This window comes from Pipistrellus hanaki, assembly GCF_964339955.1.
Source record: "Pipistrellus hanaki genome assembly, chromosome: 9".
In the NCBI taxonomy this organism is placed as follows: domain Eukaryota; kingdom Metazoa; phylum Chordata; class Mammalia; order Chiroptera; family Vespertilionidae; genus Pipistrellus; species Pipistrellus hanaki.
This window is the reverse complement of record NC_140511.1, coordinates 7,408,051-7,425,984: the sequence shown is the minus strand read 5'-3', so window position 1 is coordinate 7,425,984 and position 17,934 is coordinate 7,408,051. Positions and strand designations below refer to the sequence as shown.

General features: G+C 65.1%; 3 protein-coding genes across 3 annotated transcripts; 1 reads left to right on the top strand and 2 right to left on the bottom strand.

Annotated features, from left to right (window-relative positions):
- Nucleotides 1-4,647: 4,647 nt before the first annotated feature.
- RNF26 (ring finger protein 26) lies at nt 4,648-7,282 on the top strand. Its single transcript, XM_084895609.1, has one exon. The coding sequence runs from the start codon at nt 5,120-5,122 to the stop codon at nt 6,416-6,418; it is 1,299 nt and encodes a 432-aa protein (XP_084751735.1). The 5' UTR covers nt 4,648-5,119; the 3' UTR covers nt 6,419-7,282.
- A 1,636-nt stretch (nt 7,283-8,918) lies between these two features.
- On the bottom strand, nt 8,919-10,350 carry C1QTNF5 (C1q and TNF related 5). The gene is made up of 2 exons (XM_084893357.1): nt 9,966-10,350; nt 8,919-9,696 (listed from the first exon to the last, which is right to left on the bottom strand). Exons 1-2 carry the CDS (start codon nt 10,174-10,176, stop codon nt 9,179-9,181), a joined length of 729 nt encoding a protein of 242 aa, XP_084749483.1. The 5' UTR covers nt 10,177-10,350; the 3' UTR covers nt 8,919-9,178.
- A 255-nt stretch (nt 10,351-10,605) lies between these two features.
- MFRP (membrane frizzled-related protein) lies at nt 10,606-16,429 on the bottom strand (the record flags this gene model as incomplete). Its single annotated transcript, XM_084893356.1, is given in 12 exon segments — nt 10,606-11,245; nt 11,315-11,442; nt 12,674-12,796; nt 12,933-13,057; nt 13,445-13,593; nt 14,128-14,462; nt 14,541-14,671; nt 15,389-15,602; nt 15,725-15,906; nt 15,909-15,910; nt 15,914-16,180; nt 16,376-16,429. Coding segments are annotated over 12 exon segments (1,935 nt in total). The 3' UTR covers nt 10,606-11,020.
- Nucleotides 16,430-17,934: the final 1,505 nt, after the last annotated feature.

Here is a 17,934-nt window from a genome sequence, read left to right as displayed (position 1 = left end):
AAATGATAGTAAAATTACTTAAGAAAGAATACAAAGAAGATCTTGAAAAATCAAAGACTACGTCAGAACTCAACGTACCAGCCAACATTGCAACATAAATGCGTTTTGTTTTTTTTTAAAAAAAGAAAAAAAAAAGAGAAAAAAGGGACAGAATGTTGGAACAGCGGCGACCAGGCCTAGAGTGGCCAGGCACAAGGCAGTGGCAGCTGGGCCTGGAGCAGCAGTGGCCAGGCCCCAGAGCAGCAGCAGCCAGAACAAGAGCATCAACGGCCAGCACTGGAGCAGCCAGACCTGGGGCAGTGGCAGCCAGGCCTGAGGCAGAGGCGGCCAAGCCCAGGGTGGCCATTCCAGGAACACCCAGACACGGAGTGGCTGGGCCCGGAGAAGCCCGGCCCAGAGCAGCCGGGTTGGGAGCAGCTAGGCCCAGAACAGCAGTAGCCAAGCACGGAGCATCCAGGCTGGGAGCGGCCAGGCTCGGAGCAGCCGGGTCGGGTGCGGCCAGGCCCGGAGCAGCGGCGGCCAGGCTGGGAGCGGCCAGGCCCGGAGCAGCTGGGTCTGGTGTGGCCAGGCCTGGAGCAGCGGCTGCCAGGCTGGGAGCGGCCAGGCCCGGAGCAGCAGCTGCCAGGCTGGGAGCAGCCAGGTCCGGAGCAGCTGGGTCTGGTGTGGCCAGGCCCGGAGCAGCGGCTGCCAGGCTGGGAGCGGCCAGGCCCAGAGCAACAGCTGCCAGGCTGGGAGCGGCCAGGCCGGAGCAGCCGGGTCTGGTGCGGCCAGGCCCGGAGCAGCGACTGCCAGGCTGGGAGCGGCCAGGCCCGGAGCAGCCGGGTCTGGTGCGGCCAGGCCCGGAGCAGCGGCTGCCAGGCTGGGAGCGGCCAGGCCCGGAGCAGCCGGGTCTGGTGCGGCCAGGCCAGGAGCAGCGGCTGCCAGGCTGGGAGCGGCCAGATCCGGAGCAGCAGCTGCCAGGCTGGGAGCGGCCAGGCCCGGAGCAGCCGGGTCTGGTGCGGCCAGGCCCGGAGCAGCGGCTGCCAGGCTGGGAGCGGCCAGGCCCGGAGCAGCCGGGTCTGGTGCGGCCAGGCCTGGAACAGCGGCTGCCAGGCTGGGAGCGGCCAGGCCTGGAGCAGCCGGGTCTGGTGTGGCCAGGCCCGGAGCAGCGGCTGCCAGGCTGGGAGCGGCCAGGCCCGGAGCAGCCGGGTCTGGTGTGGCCAGGCCCGGAGCAGCGGCTGCCAGGCTGGGAGCGGCCAGGCCCGGAGCAGCAGCTGCCAGGCTGGGAGCGGCCAGGCCCGGAGCAGCTGGGTCTGGTGCGGCCAGGCCAGGAGCAATGGCTGCCAGGCTGGGAGCAGCCAGGCCCGGAGCAGCGGCTGTCAGGCTGGGAGCGGCCAGGCCCGGAGCGGCCGGGACCGGAGCAACCGGGACCGGAGCAACCGGTCCCAGAGCAGCCGGGTCGTGTGCGGCCAGGCCTGTAGCAGCAACAGCCAAGTCCAGAGCAACTAGGTCGGGAGCGGCAGTGACCAGACCCGGAGCAGCTGGTTGTGGAACGAACCAGAGCAACAGAGGCCAGGCCCGGAGCAGCCAGGCCCGAAACAGCTCGCTCCTCGCCTGTACCTGCCCACAGCTGCCTCTCAGACATGGCTGGAAACTTTTGCGGGAACTTGAGGGTCTGCTGAATCAAGTGATGAAGGCTTAGATCTGGATGTGTTGAGTTAGTATAGCGCTGGGGTGCTGATCTGTGAGTGCCTTGGGTGGGGCCTGGATGAGGCTGGTTGACCTATTTGGAAATGTCTTTTGTGTGAAGTGTATCATTGGGCATGTGGAGGTATTATTGATATGAGAAAATGCTAAGTAACAGATTTACTATCTGAAAAGGGATTTACTATCGGGGAAAGGGAGGGAGGAAGAGACTGAACATAAACTGTGCACCTATGGATGAGGACAATGGGGGATGGGGAGGGGGCAGAGGGTGGGGTGGGAACCTGGTGGAGGGGGGAAGAAATGAGGAACCTTTGTAATAATATGAACAATAAAGATTGATTTAAAAAAAAAAAAAAAAAAAAAAAAAAAAAGTTAGGACTACCGTGTTTCCCCGAAAATAAGCATCCTCCGAAAATAAGACCTAGTGCAACTTTGGGAGAAAAATGAATATAAGACCCTGCCTTATTTTCGGGAAACGGTATATTCAGGATGCAGTGCAGCCCGAGGAGGCGGACTCGATTCAGAGCTCCGGCATACGCTGAGGAACGAGAGAGCTCTTGTTAGTTGGCCCACAGCTAGTCACCGGTTAGTTACTCCTTTCTCATTCTCCAGCAACTGAATTTAAATTTTCTCTGGTTAGTACATCACTTTTTTTCCATGGCCCACAGGGAGTGACAGACGCCGGCGGCGTGAGGGGAGGTGTGAGAGGACACTCAGACCTTTCTGGAGTGCAGGCCAGCGTGTGGACGAAGAGCTCACTGCCAGCAGGAAATCAAAGGAACGGCGACCAGGGGACGGAGAAGCTCCCAAGTCCTTGCTGTTAGCAAGTCAGTAGAGAACACCAGGTTTCAAAAATATTATTTGTTTTTTATTTTTTAAAATATATTTTATTGATTTTTCACAGAGAGGAAGAGATAGGGATAGAGAGTTAGAAAAATCGATGAGAGAGAGTCATCGATCAGCTGCCTCCTGCACACCCCCTACTGGGGATGTGTCCGCAACCAAGGTACGTGCCCTTGACTGAAATCGAACCCGGGACCCTTCAGTCTGCAGGCTAACGCTCTATCCACTGAGCCAAACCAGTCTCGGCTCGAATATTATTTGAATATTAAAGAAAAAGGTAACTTCTTTTGTTTTTTTCTTGTTAAAAAATATTTTTAGCCGAGGCCGGTTTGGCTCAGTGGATAGAGCGTTGGCTTCGGGACTGAAGGGTCCCGGGTTCGATTCCGGTCAAGGGCATGTGCCTTGGTTGCGGGCACATCCCCAGTGGGGGGTGTGCAGGAGGCAGCTGATCGATGACTCTCTCTCATCAATGTTTCTAACTCTCTGTCCCTCTCTCTTCCTCTCTGTAAAAAAATCAATAAAATATATATATTTTTTTAAAAAAATATTTTTATTGATTTCAGAGAGGAAGGGAGCAGGAGAGAGAGATAGAAACATCAAAAATAAGAGAGAATCCTGAAGGGTCCCAGGTTCAATTCCGGTGAAGGGCATGTACTTTGGTTGTGGCACTGGGGGTGTGCAGGAGGCAGCTGGTTTATGTTTCAAGCTCTCTATCCCTCTCCCTTCCTCTCTGTAAAAAAATCAATAAGATATAAATACACACACACACACACACACACACACACATAAAGACAACCAGATCTGAAATACCATGGCTGACATATACACATAAAGAACTGTTTGACATTGAAATTGGGACTCAAAAGAACTGTTGGCCCAGAAAGGAATTCACTTCAGACTGATTCATTTGCCTCTCAGCATAGCCATTATGGCTGTCTCAGTTTCGGTCCTTATAAGGGAATTCCTTGTATCACATGATCTCACACATCTAGGGGAAATAATGAACAACATAGACTGATGAACAAAAAAGACCCAGAGACAGAGAAGCAGCGATCAGACTGTCAGACCTCAGAGGGAAGGTAGGGGAGGGTGGGGGAAAAGGGGAGAGATCAACCAGAGGACTTGTGTGCATGCATTAAGCCTAACCAGTGGTCATGGACAACCGGGGGTGGGCATACGTGGGGAGGGGTTTGGGATGGAATGGGGGGATGAGGACAATTATGTGACACCATAATCAATAAAGAAAAAAAAAAGAAAAAAGAAGAAAAAAAGAGACTCCTTAATTGGCTGCCTCCTGCACACCCCCTACTGGGGATCAGCCTGAAACCCAGACATGTGCTCTGACCGGAATCCAACTGTGACCTTCTGGTTCATAGGTCAGCACTCAACCACCGGCCGCGCCTCCGCTTCTGGAGCAACCTGGAGCTCCCCAAGCTGTGCTCCCCGTCAGACAGCCAAGGCCAGTGCGCATTAACAGGGACTGGCGCAGGCGAGCGTTTCCGTTCTTGGCCTTTTTCTCAGACATCTGAGGATGCTGAGAAAAGCCCTGGAGCTTGAGGAAATGGCCGCTTAGGAATCCGTATAACAATCTGTTTCCCCTTGTGAACTGATTGAGAACGTGCCGGTCTTCAACATGTTTTGTATCCCTAGCACAGTTGTAGGAAGGAGCTCAATAAAGGAGAGAATCGTTGAATGAACAGGAGTGTGAGGCACAGTGCGGGGAGGCGGTGCAGTCCCGGAGTCCAGCTCGGAGGCAGTGACACCAACCCTCACCCAAAAAGGTACCTTCCAGCCAGGAAGGCCGGTCCGCCACCACGTGGACTGCAGGTGCCCCGGCCCGGCCCGGTGCACGCCGGAGGAACCACCACCGGAGTGCCCCGCAGTGCACGCGCGGGAGGAGGAACGGACGCCCCGGCCGGAGGGAGACCTGCGGGGCCTGCTTTCTGGGGGCGGGGCTGAAAGACAGCCGCCTCCGCCACTCAGCGCCCGGCCCGGCGGGGGGCGGAGACTCGCTGTCCCGCCGTTCAAACGAGCCAATGAGCGCCCGCGTCCCCGCCGCTGGCCCTGGAGCTCGCCGCCCTCCGGCCCCTCACGCCCCGGCCCCGCCTCCGAGCACAAAATGGCGGCGCGCGGCGGGGTGCAGGCCGCCCCAGGGCTCGGCTGAGACCCCCTTCCCGCGCCCTCCCGGGGCGCAGAGTGCCGCGAACCCGGGAGAGGGGCCGGGCGGGACCGGGCCCCTGCGCGGCGGGGCGCGAGCCACGCCCGGCCCGCGCCGCCCCTCCCGGCCCCGCCAGCGTCCCAACCGCTCTCGGCCTCCGCTCCGCCCGCCGGGCCGCGGGGTCTGCTCAGCCGGCCTCTCCTCCCGCCCGGGCTCATCTCCGCCGGGAGATGTCCGGCCCCTCCCCTCCCTTCCGGGCCGGGCCTCCCGCGCCCCGGGCCCCCCACTGAGACCCGCACCCCAGCCCGCTGCCTCCTCAGCGCCGATTCTCGCCCTCTGCGGGAGACTTCGTCCTCCTTCCAGAGTAAGCCTCCTTCCGCCCGCACCCCCCAGCACACCTCCGGCACCGCCCCCACCCGCCCTCTGCCCGCCATGGAGGCTGTGTACCTGGTGGTGAACGGGGTGGGCCTGGTGCTGGACGTGCTGACCTTGGTGCTGGATCTGAACTTCCTGCTGGTGTCCTCCCTCCTGGCCTCCGTGGCCTGGCTCCTGGCCTTCGTCTACAACCTGCCGCACACCGTGCTCACCAGCCTCGTGCACCTGGGCCGCGGCGTCCTGCTGTCGCTGCTGGCCTTGATGGAAGCCCTGATGCGGCTCACCTTCGGGGGCTTCCAGGCGCTGTGGACCCTGCTGCACAGCTGCTGCTCCGGCCTGGAGAGCCTGAAGCTGCTGGGGCACCTGGCCTCGCACGGGGCCTGGAGGAGCCGGGACTTCCTGCACCGAGGCCTCCTCCATGTGGTCTCCAGCAGCCACACTCTGCTGCGCCAGGCCTGCGACGTCTGCGCCATCGCCATGAGCCTGGTGGCCTACGTGATCAACAGCCTGGTCAACATCTGCCTCATTGGCACTCAGAACCTCTTCTCCCTGTTGCTGGCCCTGTGGGAGGCCGTGACAGGGCCGCTGTGGAGGGTGACGGACGTCATGGCCGCCTTCCTCGCGCACATCTCCAGCAGCGCCGTGGCCACGGCCATTCTCCTCTGGACCCCATGCCAGCTCGCAGTGGAGCTCCTGGCCTCGGCTGCCCGCCTCGTGGCCAGCTTCGTGCTTGTCAATCTCACTGGCCTGGTGCTGCTGGCTTGCGTGCTGGCGGTGACGGTGACCGTGCTGCACCCGGACCTCAGCGTGAGGCTGGCCACCCAGGCCCTCGGTCGGCTCCACGCCCGCCCGTCCTACCACAGGCTTCGAGAGGACGTCACGCGGCTGTCTCGCCTCGCACTGGGCTTGGAGGCTTGGCACCGAGTCTGGAGCCGCAGCCTGCAGCTGGCGAGCTGGCCGACTTGGGGAGGGGCACCCGGGGCTCCCCAGGGTGGCCCTAGAAGGGTGCCTGCAGCCAGGACCTCGCAACAGGCCACTCTTCCAGAAGCAGGGCCCAGACCAGAGGCAGGAGAGGAAGAAGGTAGAACGGCCAGAGTGGCCGCTGCCTGGGGCAGGGAGCAGCTCAATGAGGAGCCGGGAGCCGGGCAGGACCCGTGGAAGCTGCTGAAGGAGCAAGAGGAGCGGAAGAAGTGCGTCATCTGCCAGGACCAGAGCAAGACCGTGCTGCTGCTGCCCTGCCGGCACCTGTGCCTCTGCCAGGCCTGCACCGAGATCCTGATGCGCCACCCCGTCTACCACCGCAACTGCCCGCTCTGCCGCCGCGGCATTCTGCAGACCCTCAACGTCTACCTCTGAGGACCCCCTCCCTGCCCCTCCACTGCACGCACCACAGCCACCTGACTGGGACAGCATTCACAGCTGCCGCCGGTCCTGGCCTGAGTCGCCTTTGGCCCTGTGGCTGTCATGACAAGCCTCCCAGCCATACGTCCGGGACATTGAGATGGACACCCTGGGAGACAGTGGCCTGGGCGGGCAGGTTAGCAGCTTCTCCACGCGGGAGGTCCCTGCGATGCCGAGGGTGGCGCGTCCCTGTGCCACGCCCTGAGACTGTTTGCTGTCGCCTCCTTTCCAGCTTCCAAGGCCCACCCAATGCCAGCCCCGGGCCCCTCCTCTGCTTCTGTTTGTTGTTGGGGGTTTGCAGGTCCTCTTCCTAGCTTCTGTGGCCACAACGCACCAGTGTGATTTGTTTATTTTGGCAACTCAAGGGCCTTGGGATCATCTTGGACCTTTGCTTTTAGCCAGAACTCCTGTTTCGGGCAGGTTTTGGGGGTGGTGTCTCGCAGATGCCCTTAGAGCTTTTGCCTGCCATAATCTTCTGAAGCTCCTTCCCAACCTCATCCAGCAGCTGGGGTCGAAGTTTATCTGCGTGTGTGTGTGTGTGTGTGTGTGTGTGTAGCTGTATCTGGCTTCGGGACCATGATTCCTCGCATCCCAGCTCCACTGGAGCCTCAGGAGAGAGAACAGATTTCTATTCCTGTCCTTTCATTCCCGTGTCACAGGAAAATGGCATTCCCCTCCTGTTTGCCTCCCCGGCACTGGGGAGGGCAGACTGCACATTCCACTGTGGCCCACACAGTAGGGCCAGGGCCAGGGGCATATAGTTCCCTGAGGGGTCTCTGGCTCAGTTTCCAGTGAATAAAGTTTTGTTGACAACCCTGACAGCCTCTGTGGCATCCTTGCGAGGTGAGCACCTGGTCAGCGAGACTGACACTACAGCAGGCCCTTCGGTCCTGCTAGTCACCAGTCATTTGTGGGGGAACTGGTGGGGGGAGGGAAGGTAGGACGGGAGCCCTGTGCCTTGGGGAGACCCGCGGTGTGGCCGGGTTGGCTTTTACCAACTCAATTTGTGTCCTCACACAAGCAGCCTTCGCATGTCTCCTATCCTCTTTTTGCCGGAAAGCCCCAGTAGGGAGAAGTGGGAGCTTTCTCACCCCAGCCTTCCCTCTGGTGCCACTCCTCCCAGGAGGGACCCTGGGGTTCCTGCTGGCTGGTGTCCAGTCTCCTCTGGTCCCTGTGTTTCTGGGCAGAGACCCTGATGGGCCTGGTGGAGAGCAGGGAGCTGACGCTCAGTACTCCGGAGGCCTATCTCCAGCTCACCCCAGACCCCATTGGTCACGTCTGCCCTCATGGTCAGCAAGAGAGGGGGACATCCCCCATAACTGTCCTTAAATGTAGGAGCAGAATGCCAGGACAGCCTTCTGGAAGTGGGGGAAGAGGGAAGTGGAGAGCCCTCTGCTTTGTCGGGTTGAGAGGCTGGGCTGATGTGGGCCTTGCAAGCCCTGGTTTGCTAGCTCTGGGGTTGGGGTGTGGGGCTAGGGCTGCTTCTGAAGGTCAGAGAGGGGAGCTTTGGAGGGCTCAGACTTGGCCCAGCCCGCCCAGCCCGTGGGTGGGGAGTTGGTGGAAATCACCTTGGAGTTGGGAGGCCTGTGTCTACCCTCCCAACCCTGGAGAGCTGAGCGAGGAGAGCCTTGGCTCCTAGCACTGTTTAGAGTGAGGATAAACGTTTTGGGAGAGAAGATAAACTTCCTGAGCCGGGAGCAGAAGACTCTCCCCTCCACCCGCAACAGGCATTCCACTGGCCAGCCTCCAGACCTTCCTCCCCCAACCAACCTAGGAGTCAAGAGCCCAAGCTGCCTTGGCCGGTTTGGCTCAGTGGATAAAGCATCGATCGGCCTGCGGACTCAAGGGTCCCAGGCTAGATTCTGGTCAGGGCACATATCCGGGTTACAGGCTCCATCCCCAGTGGGGGGCGTGCAAGAGGCAGCCAATCAGTGATTCTCATCATTGATGTTTCTCAAAAAAACAAAACAAAACAAAAACAAAAAATTCAAGCTGCCCAGGGTCATTGCTGCTGCATTCTAGAGCGGGCGCGCCCTCTTATGGCCACCTCAGAAACTACTCCCTAGACCCCAGGGACACTTCCCTCCCTGGCAATGGGGGTGAGGGAGGAGCAGCCTTCCTCCCCGCCATCTAGGGACCAAGCCAGCAGCAGGAAAACGGGCCAGGAAGAAGCTGGCTCCGTTTCCGTTGGCCAGATCAGGGGTGTGTGTACAAGTAGCCCCTCCCAGGGCACAGGACACTCTGAATTCGGACGTGGCCAGAGCTCACCTCCCTCAGCCAGGGAGCCCGGGACCCTCCCCGGCCGCAGGGAGCCCCTCCCTCGGGCCTGCGCGGTCTCTCCTGCCCTCAGGGCGTCTGGCCGAGGGCCCTCCCCTCCTCCCGCTCCATCTCCTCGCTTTCCCCGCCCTCAGGCCCAGAGCATCTCCACCTCCAACCATCGAAACCCAGCCAGGCGCAGGGCTTGTAGATTTATTGAACGGCCTCCACCGAAAGGGCCCAGGAGCTGGAGGAGCAAGGGGAGAGGGAGAGAAGCAGAGTCTAGGGAGAGAGCACCCGAGGGGGGTGGGGGTCTGGGCCAGAGAACCCCACCTGCCAGCACAGGCTGGGTCTCCCGGAGGCCCTGAGCAGACAGCAGGGCGCCCCTCCTCACTCACAGCCTCCCGTGACAGGGCCCCCCGCCCCGGGAGTGAGGGCAGCAGCGCGCTGCCAGGGGCATCAAGCGAAGACAGGGGAGCCGTGCCAGTCGGAGTACACCAGGAACCCGGAGAAGGTGCTGTCCGTCTTGACGCTGGCGTAGATGCCCACGTAATCGCCCACCCCGACCTGCACCCACACCTGGTCCTCGGGCTCCAGCCTCAGCATGGCGCCGCCCGACAGCGAGGCGGGCTTGGGCCAGCCCCCGAAGAACTGGAAGAAGGAGGCCACGGCCTCGCCGTTCTTGACCAGGTCGAAGTGCAGGCTGGCGCGGTAGACGGTGGCGTGCACCGCGAAGTAGTAGACGCCGGGCACGCGGCAGGTGAACTTGCCCGAGGCCGCGTCGTAGTGGCCCTGCTCGTTCAGCAGCACCCGCTCGAAGGGCAGCGGCGCGTCCGGCGGCGGCGGCTCCCGGCTCTCGGCGCGCCTGGCGCTGAAGGCGGAGCGCGGGGGCACCGCGCACTCCCCGGCCGGCCCCGCCGCGCCCGCCGCGCCCGCCTCTCCGCGCGGCCCGGGCTCCCCGCGGGGCCCCGGCAGTCCTGCGGGAACGGGAGGGTTCGCGGGCTCGGAGGGCGACCCTGGGGACGGCGCGTCCCCTCCGAGCTCCGCAGCCGCCGGCCCCGCCCTGCCCCCGGCCCGCGTCCCGGAGCGCGCGGTCTGACCCGCTGGGTCCCGGAGCGCCGCGGGCGGGCCCCCTCCTCCCTCCCCGGCCAGGGGCGCGGCGGGTCCGGGGGAGCGCCCCCGCCCGCCCCGGGAGGCCGCCCCCCGCCCGCCCGCCGCCCGCCCGCGGCCCGGGCCCCCGCCTTACCCGGCCGCCCGCCCTCGCCCTTCTCTCCGGGCGCCCCTTGCGCGCCGTCCCTGCCGTCCCTGCCGTCGCGGCCGGGCAGGCCCTGGGCGCCGTGGTGGCCGGGCGCGCCGGGGAGGCCGGGGTGCCCCGGGCACAGGCTGGGGATCTTGTCGTCGGGCGGGGCCGCGCCGGCCGCCAGGCGCAGGAGCAGCAGGGCGAGCAGCAGCCTCATGGCGCCCGCGCGGCCGACGCCGTCCTCCGGCCGCGGGCGGGCGGGTGCCCAGCCTCCGGGCCGGCCTGGCCCCCACCCCGCGGCGCCCAGCCGGGAGCGGAGCGGCCGGAGACCAAGAAAAGGGCGCCCCTCGCCCCGGAGCACAGCGGGAGGAGAGGGAGCCCCGCCGGCCCGCCCCGCCCGCCCCGCCCCGGAGGAAGCCCAGGCCCGGCGGGAGGAACTCCGGTGCCCGGCGGGCGGCCAGGCTGCGGGGGAGGGGAGGGGAGCGCCGGCGGCCGGGGGCACAGACAGACCCGCCGGCCCTGCGGCTCCGGGGGCGGGAGGGGAGGTGTTGCCCGAGAAAGGTACGCGGAGAAGAGGGCCGAGAGGGCTGGAGGCAGACGGCAGACGGCTGGGTCCCGGCCCAGGACAGGCCCGTACAGCCCAGGCACTCGGGGAACAAACAAAACGGTCCGAGGCTGGGGCCGCGCCCTGGCCGGTGTGGCCCAGTGGGTAGAGCGCGACCTGCGGACTGAGGGGCGTGCAGGAGGCAGCCGATCCATGTTTTTCTCCCATCATGGATGTTTCCATCTCTCCCTCTCCCTTCCTCTCTGAAGGCAATAAAAATACATTTTTAAAGGGGGGTGACGGAGACACCTGGAGAAGCAGATGGAGGGGGAGGCAGGAGACAGGAATGGGGGTCGGGCTTAGTGGGAAGCGGCTGGGTTGCCAAGGGCACAGCTGGAGGTGCAGGGACAGAAGGAGCCTGCGGAGGGTCCCTCCTCCTCGAGGCCCCAGAAGGCCCGGCTGCCCCGTAGGCAGTGGGCGGGCGGAGGGCGGGCCCCGAGGGCGGGCCCCGAGGGCGTCAGGGCTGGGCACATGCTTCCATGCCCGCGGCCTCGGGCAGCCGGTTGCAGTTGAAGGGCCAGGGGGTACCCAGCAGTGCCAGGCCAGACTGGCATCGGTGCTCCGCCTCCTGGCAGACAGAGCCGCACGGGGGGAGCACGCTGCCGAGCGGGGTGCAGCGGGGCACCAGCAGCCCGCAGAGGAGCCTCCGGAGGCTCGGGTAGCAGGGGAGGCGGGCCAGGCTCTGCGGGGGAGGTCAGCCTCAGCCCGCACCCAGCGTCCGCCCCACCCCGTCCCTCCTCCCCTCCCGCACCTCGTGCTGCCTGAGCACCTCCACCGCCTCCTCCTGGGCGGCCGCGCCGGTCCAGATGTTCGGGAAGGCGGTGGCGTTGTAGCTGAGCCCCAGGCACATGGCCACGCGGACCGGCTCACAGGCCAGCTCTGCGGGCAGGGGTCACGTGGGCCCACGCACCGGGGGTGGCCGCCGGCGCCCCAGCCCTCTAAGGGTCCGAGGGGGTGGTGAGCGTCACAGGGGACAGCGGAGGGAGAGGCCTTCACCCCTCTCTGAGCGCCGTGGCCGGCCCTGGCACAGGCAGGCCCTCTTTTAAAACAGCCTGCTAGCCTGCCAGGCTCTGTCCGAGGCCCGGCCTAGGCCGCTCACCTGGAGGGGGACATGGGAGGGGACACGGGGGGACCCAGGCCGCTCACCTGGAGGGGGACATGGGGGGGACACGGGGGGACCCAGAATGCTCACCTGGAGGGGGACATGGGGGGGACACGGGGGGACCCAGAATGCTCACCTGGAGGGGGACATGGGGGGGACACGGGGGGACCCAGAATGCTCACCTGGAGGGGGACATGGGGGGGACACGGGGGGACCCAGAATGCTCACCTGGAGGGGGACATGGGGGGGGACACGGGGGGCCCAGGCTGCTCACCTGGAGGGGGGACATGGGGGGGGACACGGGGGGACCCAGGCCGTTCACCTGGAGGGGAGACATGGGGGGGACACGGGGGGCCCAGGCCGTTCACCTGGAGGGGGGACATGGGGGGGACAAGGGGGGACCCAGGCCGTTCACCTGGAGGGGGACATGGGGGGGGACACGGGGGGCCCAGGCTGCTCACCTGGAGGGGGACATGGGGGGGGACACGGGGGGACCCAGGCCGCTCACCTGGAGGGGGACATGGGGGGGGACACGGGGGGCCCAGGCTGCTCACCTGGAGGGGGGACATGGGGGGGGACACGGGGGGACCCAGGCCGTTCACCTGGAGGGGAGACATGGGGGGGACACGGGGGGCCCAGGCCGTTCACCTGGAGGGGGGACATGGGGGGGACAAGGGGGGACCCAGGCCGTTCACCTGGAGGGGGACATGGGGGGGGACACGGGGGGCCCAGGCTGCTCACCTGGAGGGGGACATGGGGGGGGACACGGGGGGACCCAGGCCGCTCACCTGGAGGGGGACATGGGGGGGGACACGGGGGGCCCAGGCTGCTCACCTGGAGGGGGACATGGGGGGGACACGGGGGGACCCAGGCCGTTCACCTGGAGGGGGGACATGGGGGGGGACACGGGGGGCCCAGGCCGTTCACCTGGAGGGGGACATGGGGGGGACACGGGGGGACCCAGGCCGTTCACCTGGAGGGGGGACATGGGGGGCCCAGAATGCTCACCTGGAGGGGGGGACAGGGGGCCGCACTGGGCGGGGCTGCCCTCTGCACAGTCTGGCCGCAGGTCACACATCCAGCGCCGACACCCCAGGTCCTGGCAGGAGGGCGCCGTGGGCCCACAGGGCTCTGCAGGTGCAGGGAGGGCAGTGCCCGGGACGTCTGCCCCACTGGCTCTGCGGTGCCCCACCGGACCTCAGCCCTGCCCTCTGCCCTCCTCTCCCAGAGGCATCCCATGCCCACACCCACCTGCCCAGGCACCTACTCTCTGAGGCGTCCAGGGCCCGGTAGGTGGCCGAGAAGCCCCCGGAGCCACGGCCTGCCCGGAGGAGCACGGCCAGCCGGGGGCGCGAGGAGAGGAGGCGGGGCGGCGGCTCTGCCCCACAGAACCTGCAGCAAGAGCGGCCCTGGGTGCGGCCTGAGGCCCCCAGGCCACGGAGCTCCCTGCCGGGTGAGGCTGGAGCGGGTGGGAGACCCACCTGGGTCATGGGACTTAGGGTCTGAGGGGAGGCACGCGTGCAGGGGACGAAGTGCTAACAAGGGGAGCTCCGGCCACTGGGGATGGGGAAGTCCGTGGGCGCAGCTGGGGGGCCGGGGAGCTGGGGGCTGGGCGGCCTCCTGGGGGCGGGGGCGGGGGCGGGGACAGTGCAGACACCTGCTGGGAGGAGCCGAAGGACCGGAAGAAGCGAGGGAAAGGTTGGCGAGTTGGTAGGAAGCGGGCGTGGTCACTGCGGAGGAAGGCAGGGCGGCCGGGGCCTCCTCCCTGCGCCCGGATACCTGCCCAGGAGGCCCAGGGCCCCCGAGCTGCCGGCCTCGTACACCGCCACGTGGTCGGACTGACACTCCCCCTGGGCGTCCAGGCGGAAGGTGAGGAACTGCAGTTCTACGCCATGTCCGGCGGGGACGGAGATGTGCCAGGTGCAAAGCTGGGGGCACAGCTGGCATCATTCCAGGTTCCTTCTGTCCCTATTGGTCACCCAGGCTAGGCCTGGAAGGTGGGCACTGCCCACACAGCTCCTCAGAGGTGCTTCTCCAGATAGGAAGGGCCTTTCTGCTTGTCTGCTCTCAGGGACAACAAGGATGGAATAACTAGGTATACAGTAGGCACTTAGTACTCCCTTCCTGGCCAGCTGTGTGGCTCAATGGTTGACCATCAATCTATGAACCAGGAGGTCACGGTTCGATTCCTGGTCAGGGCACATGCCTGGGTTGCAAGATTGATCCCCAGTGTGGGACGTGCAGGAGGCAGCCGATCCATGATTCTCTCTCATCATGGATGCTTCTCTCTCTCCCTCTCCCTTCCTCTCCGAGATTAATAAAAATACATTAAAAAATAAAAATAATACTCCCTTCCTGTCTGCTTGACCTCTGACCTTCCCAAGGACAAGGCCGTGTCTGCTGTGCTGTTCTCAGTCACACAGGCCAGATGCCACCTGCCCTCTCCATGGATGCCAGCTTACCAGTCGCCGAGGGTACCCCTGCAGGAAGCTGGGAGCAGAGAAACTTCCCTGGAGCCCCGTCAGGTTCCCGCCACATCCTGTAGAGAGGAGGCGGCCTGCGTTGGCCAGCATCGGCCTCTGTCCGCAGCTGGCTGTGCCCGCAGAGGCCCGAGGGCCATGCCCGCGGGGAACAGGGCCAGGCGGCCAGGGCGGCCAGAGCTGGAGCCCAGACCCGAAGGCGCTGAGGCGGCGGTACCTGACCCGGGCCGCCAGCGCAGGGGGGAGCCCGCAGCACGCCGAGCCCGGCGGCAGGCAGGCGAGCTGGTGGCAGGGGGCCTGGTCCTGGGCACAGCTCCCTGGGCGCGGAGCGTGTGGGGTCAGGAGCGCCAGAGCCGCCCTGCCTGCGGCGCGGGGGTCGGGGGGAGGGAGCTCACCGCGCCCCCGGGCCACGGCCTGGAACCAGGCCCGGAAGCCCGGCCCCTGCACGCTGCTGTCCGAGACGAAGGCCACGCGGAGGCGGCTGGCGTTGGTGTGCAGGGTGGGGGGCGGGTCCCTGCCGCAGAGCCTGCGGGAAGCCGGGAGGGCGGGGCTCAGGGCAGCCTGCCGCCGCTGTGCCCGTGTGGTCCCGCCATGCCCCGGGAGCTCTGCTTCCCAACGCTGGGCACCCACTCTGCACGCTTTTCTTTTTAAAAATGCATCTTTAGCCGAAACCGGTTTGCTCAGTGGCCTGCGGACTGAAAGGTCCTGGGTTCGACTGTGGTGTGCAGGAGGCAGCTGATCGATTATTCTCTCTCATCGATGTTTCTAACTCTCTATCCCTCTCTCGTCCTCTCTGTAAAAAATGAATAAAATATATATTTAAAAATGTATTTTTATTGATCTCAGAGAGGAAGGGAGAGAGACATAGATGATGAGAGACAATCATCGATCAGCTGCCTCCTGCACCCCCCCCACTGGGGCTCGAACCCACAACCCAGGCATCTGCTCTTGATGGGAATCAAACTCGAGACCCTTCAGTCTAAAGGTTGACGCTCTATCCACGGAGCCACACCGTCTGGGCCTGGCGACATTTCTTGATGAGAAAGGAGGTCGAGGCTCCAGTTTACAGATTTGGAAACTGGCAGACGGGAAGTGACCTTCCCAAGGTCATAGAGCAAGAGGGCAGCAGAGCTGTGCTCAGCTGTGGAGACTGTTCCTCCCGATCGGGCCTTTCCCCCTGACACTCCCTGGCGCTGCCTCCCAGACAGGGACTCAGGGCGGTGGGGCTCGGGGCTGGGGCCACCTGAGGAGGGGCCCTTCCGGCTCCGGGGAGATTTCCAGGCGGTCGAAGAGGCAGGAGGCCGTGCCCTCCGTGCCCAGAGCTTCGATCCGGAGCTGTACGGCCCGGTCTGCGGGCACCCGGATGTGCCACACACAGTGGGTGTCGGGCGGATAGGGGTCTGGGTAGTTGGGGCTGCTGAAGACGCCCTGTGGTCCAAGGAGGAGGCCCCCACAGGCTGCGGAGACAGCGGTTAGAGTTCAGAGGTCAATGGGGGAGAGACCCTTCCCCAGCCCCAGTGCCTCTTCCAGCGCCCCCGCCCCCCCTCATGCCCCTCCAAGGTCAGCCTGTGACACTCACAGGCCTGGGGTGCAAGGCTCAGGCCCGCCTCTCGCTGCCCCTTGGGGGTCCCCGAGGTGGCGGTGGCGGTGGCGGTGGCGGAAGGGGTGCCAGTGGTGCCGAGGCCCCTGGCGGGCAGCGGAGGAGGGGAAGCGCCGGATGGGGGTGCAGCCTGCAGCCCTGGAAGCAGGAAGGGGGAGGGGAGGCTCAGAGGGGCTGCTTCCCGGGGGATGCGGGGCACAGCTCAGGAGTCCACAGCCCTCTCCCGCAGGGCGGGCACTCACGGGCCAGCAGGACGGCCAGCAGCCCCAGCAGCCCCAGCAGCAGGCTGGCCAGCAGCAGGGCGCACAGCCCTCCGAAGTGCCAGTCGGGTGGCAGCCCTCCGGGACGCCAGCCTGTGGGCAGATGGGGTCGGACTGAACCCCTCTCCTCTCCCCGCGGCGCCCTCCCGCCCCTCCCCCGCGGCGCCCCGAGAGGCTACCGTGCCAGGCAGCGCGGGCAAGACGGCCGGCACGCCCCCAGGCGGCGGGCGGCGGGCGAGGCGGCCCCCCCTCGGGCTCGAAGGCGGGGTTGCAGAATTCGGTCTGTGAGAGAGGCGGGGGCTGAGGGCAGGGCACTGCGGGGCGGGGGGGGGGGGGGCAGCGGGGTCCGAGTGGCTCTCGGCGGCCTCACCTGGCTCGGCTCTGCGCACTCCACCTGCAGGACGGTGTCCGCGCCGTCCCTCATGCTCCTGCCGAAGCCCAGCCGGGCCGCTCCTGACCGGCCGCCGGCTCCAGCCGCACTTGGCAGGCCGGCTGGCGCTGGGCTGTGCCGGGAGGGAGGGCGCGGCCGCCAGGAGGGATTTGCAAAGGGGGACCGGCCCCTAATCCAACTCAGCTGAGGCCTGCGGGTGCGCACATCCCACAGGAGAAACTAGGTGCTGTGCACGCGGGTGTGTGTATATGTGTGTGCATGTGTGTGTGTGTGTGTATATATGTGTGTATGTGTGTATCTGTGTGCGCGTATATATATGTGTGTGTGTGCGTGTGTGTGCGTGTGTGTGTGTGTGTGTGCGTGTGTGTGTGAGAGAGAGAGAGCGAGCAGGGAGTGTGGGTGCGCCTGAGGGGTGCTAGAAGGGAAGGCGGCCAGGGAGCTGAGTCCAGGCCCAGCTCCCCCCTGGCTCCCAGGACAGGATGAGAGCCCTGCGGGCCAACCCGCTGCTCAGGGCGGAGCAGTGAGGGGCGGACCCCCGCTGCCCTCAGCCTGCGAAGGGGGGGGGGAGGTGCCGCCTGGGCAGGAGGGCAGGTGGGCAGGGCACCTCCCCAAAGGGCTGGACGTCCCAGCTACATCCACAACCAGAGCTCCCCCCGCGCCGGCCGCTCCCTGGGAAGCCTGCCCGCCCGGCGCCCTCCTCCGGGGACACAGGGGTGGCTGCCTGGTCTGTGGGCGGCTGCCTGAGGGGTGGGAGGCGGGGCGCAGCTGACAGCCCCGGAGCCCCGGTGCCAGGCCCCGCGGAGCTCTGGCAGCAGTCTGTCTGTCCCTCCATGAGGTGGCACAGCTACTTTCCAAAAGGTGGCGCCAGGGCTCGGAGGGGTGAGGTGGCCCCACGCTCACACCTGGGGAGCGACAGAGACCAGAGCAGAATATGGTGAATGAGGCCAGGTGAATCCAAAGTGTTGGTCTGGCCCTGGCTGCTGTGGCTCAGTGGACAGAGCATCGGCCTGTGGACCAAAGGGTCCCGGGTTCGATTCCGGTCAAGGACACGTACTTGGGTTGCAGGCTCCTCCCCGGCCAGGCCCTGGTCAGGGCTTGTGCAGGAGGCAACTGATCCATGTGTCTCTCACATCAATGTCTCTCTCTGTCTCTCCCTCTCCCCACCCCCCTCTCTAAAATCAATGGAATACCTCGGTGAGAATGAAAATGAACAAAGAAACAAAGTGCTGGTCTTCTGCCCCCTCTCACCACCTTGGCGGCGAGGCACGGGGAGAGAGACCCAGGGGGCCGTTCTGTGACCTGAGGCAGCCCTCCCCCGGGCTCTCCCTGCACCGTGGGGGCCTCGGCAGCCGTGTCCGGCAGCCCGCAGGCGGGGCTGCACAGGACGTGCCAGGCCGAAGGTCTCTCCGCAGCAACACTGACACCATCTCCACGTTCCGTGCCCCAGGCTGTGTGGTGTGTGTTCGCGGGACCTGCGTGCAGTGGAGAACTCCCTGTGGGCGAGTGAGGTGGGCACTCACAAGACCCGCAAAGATGTA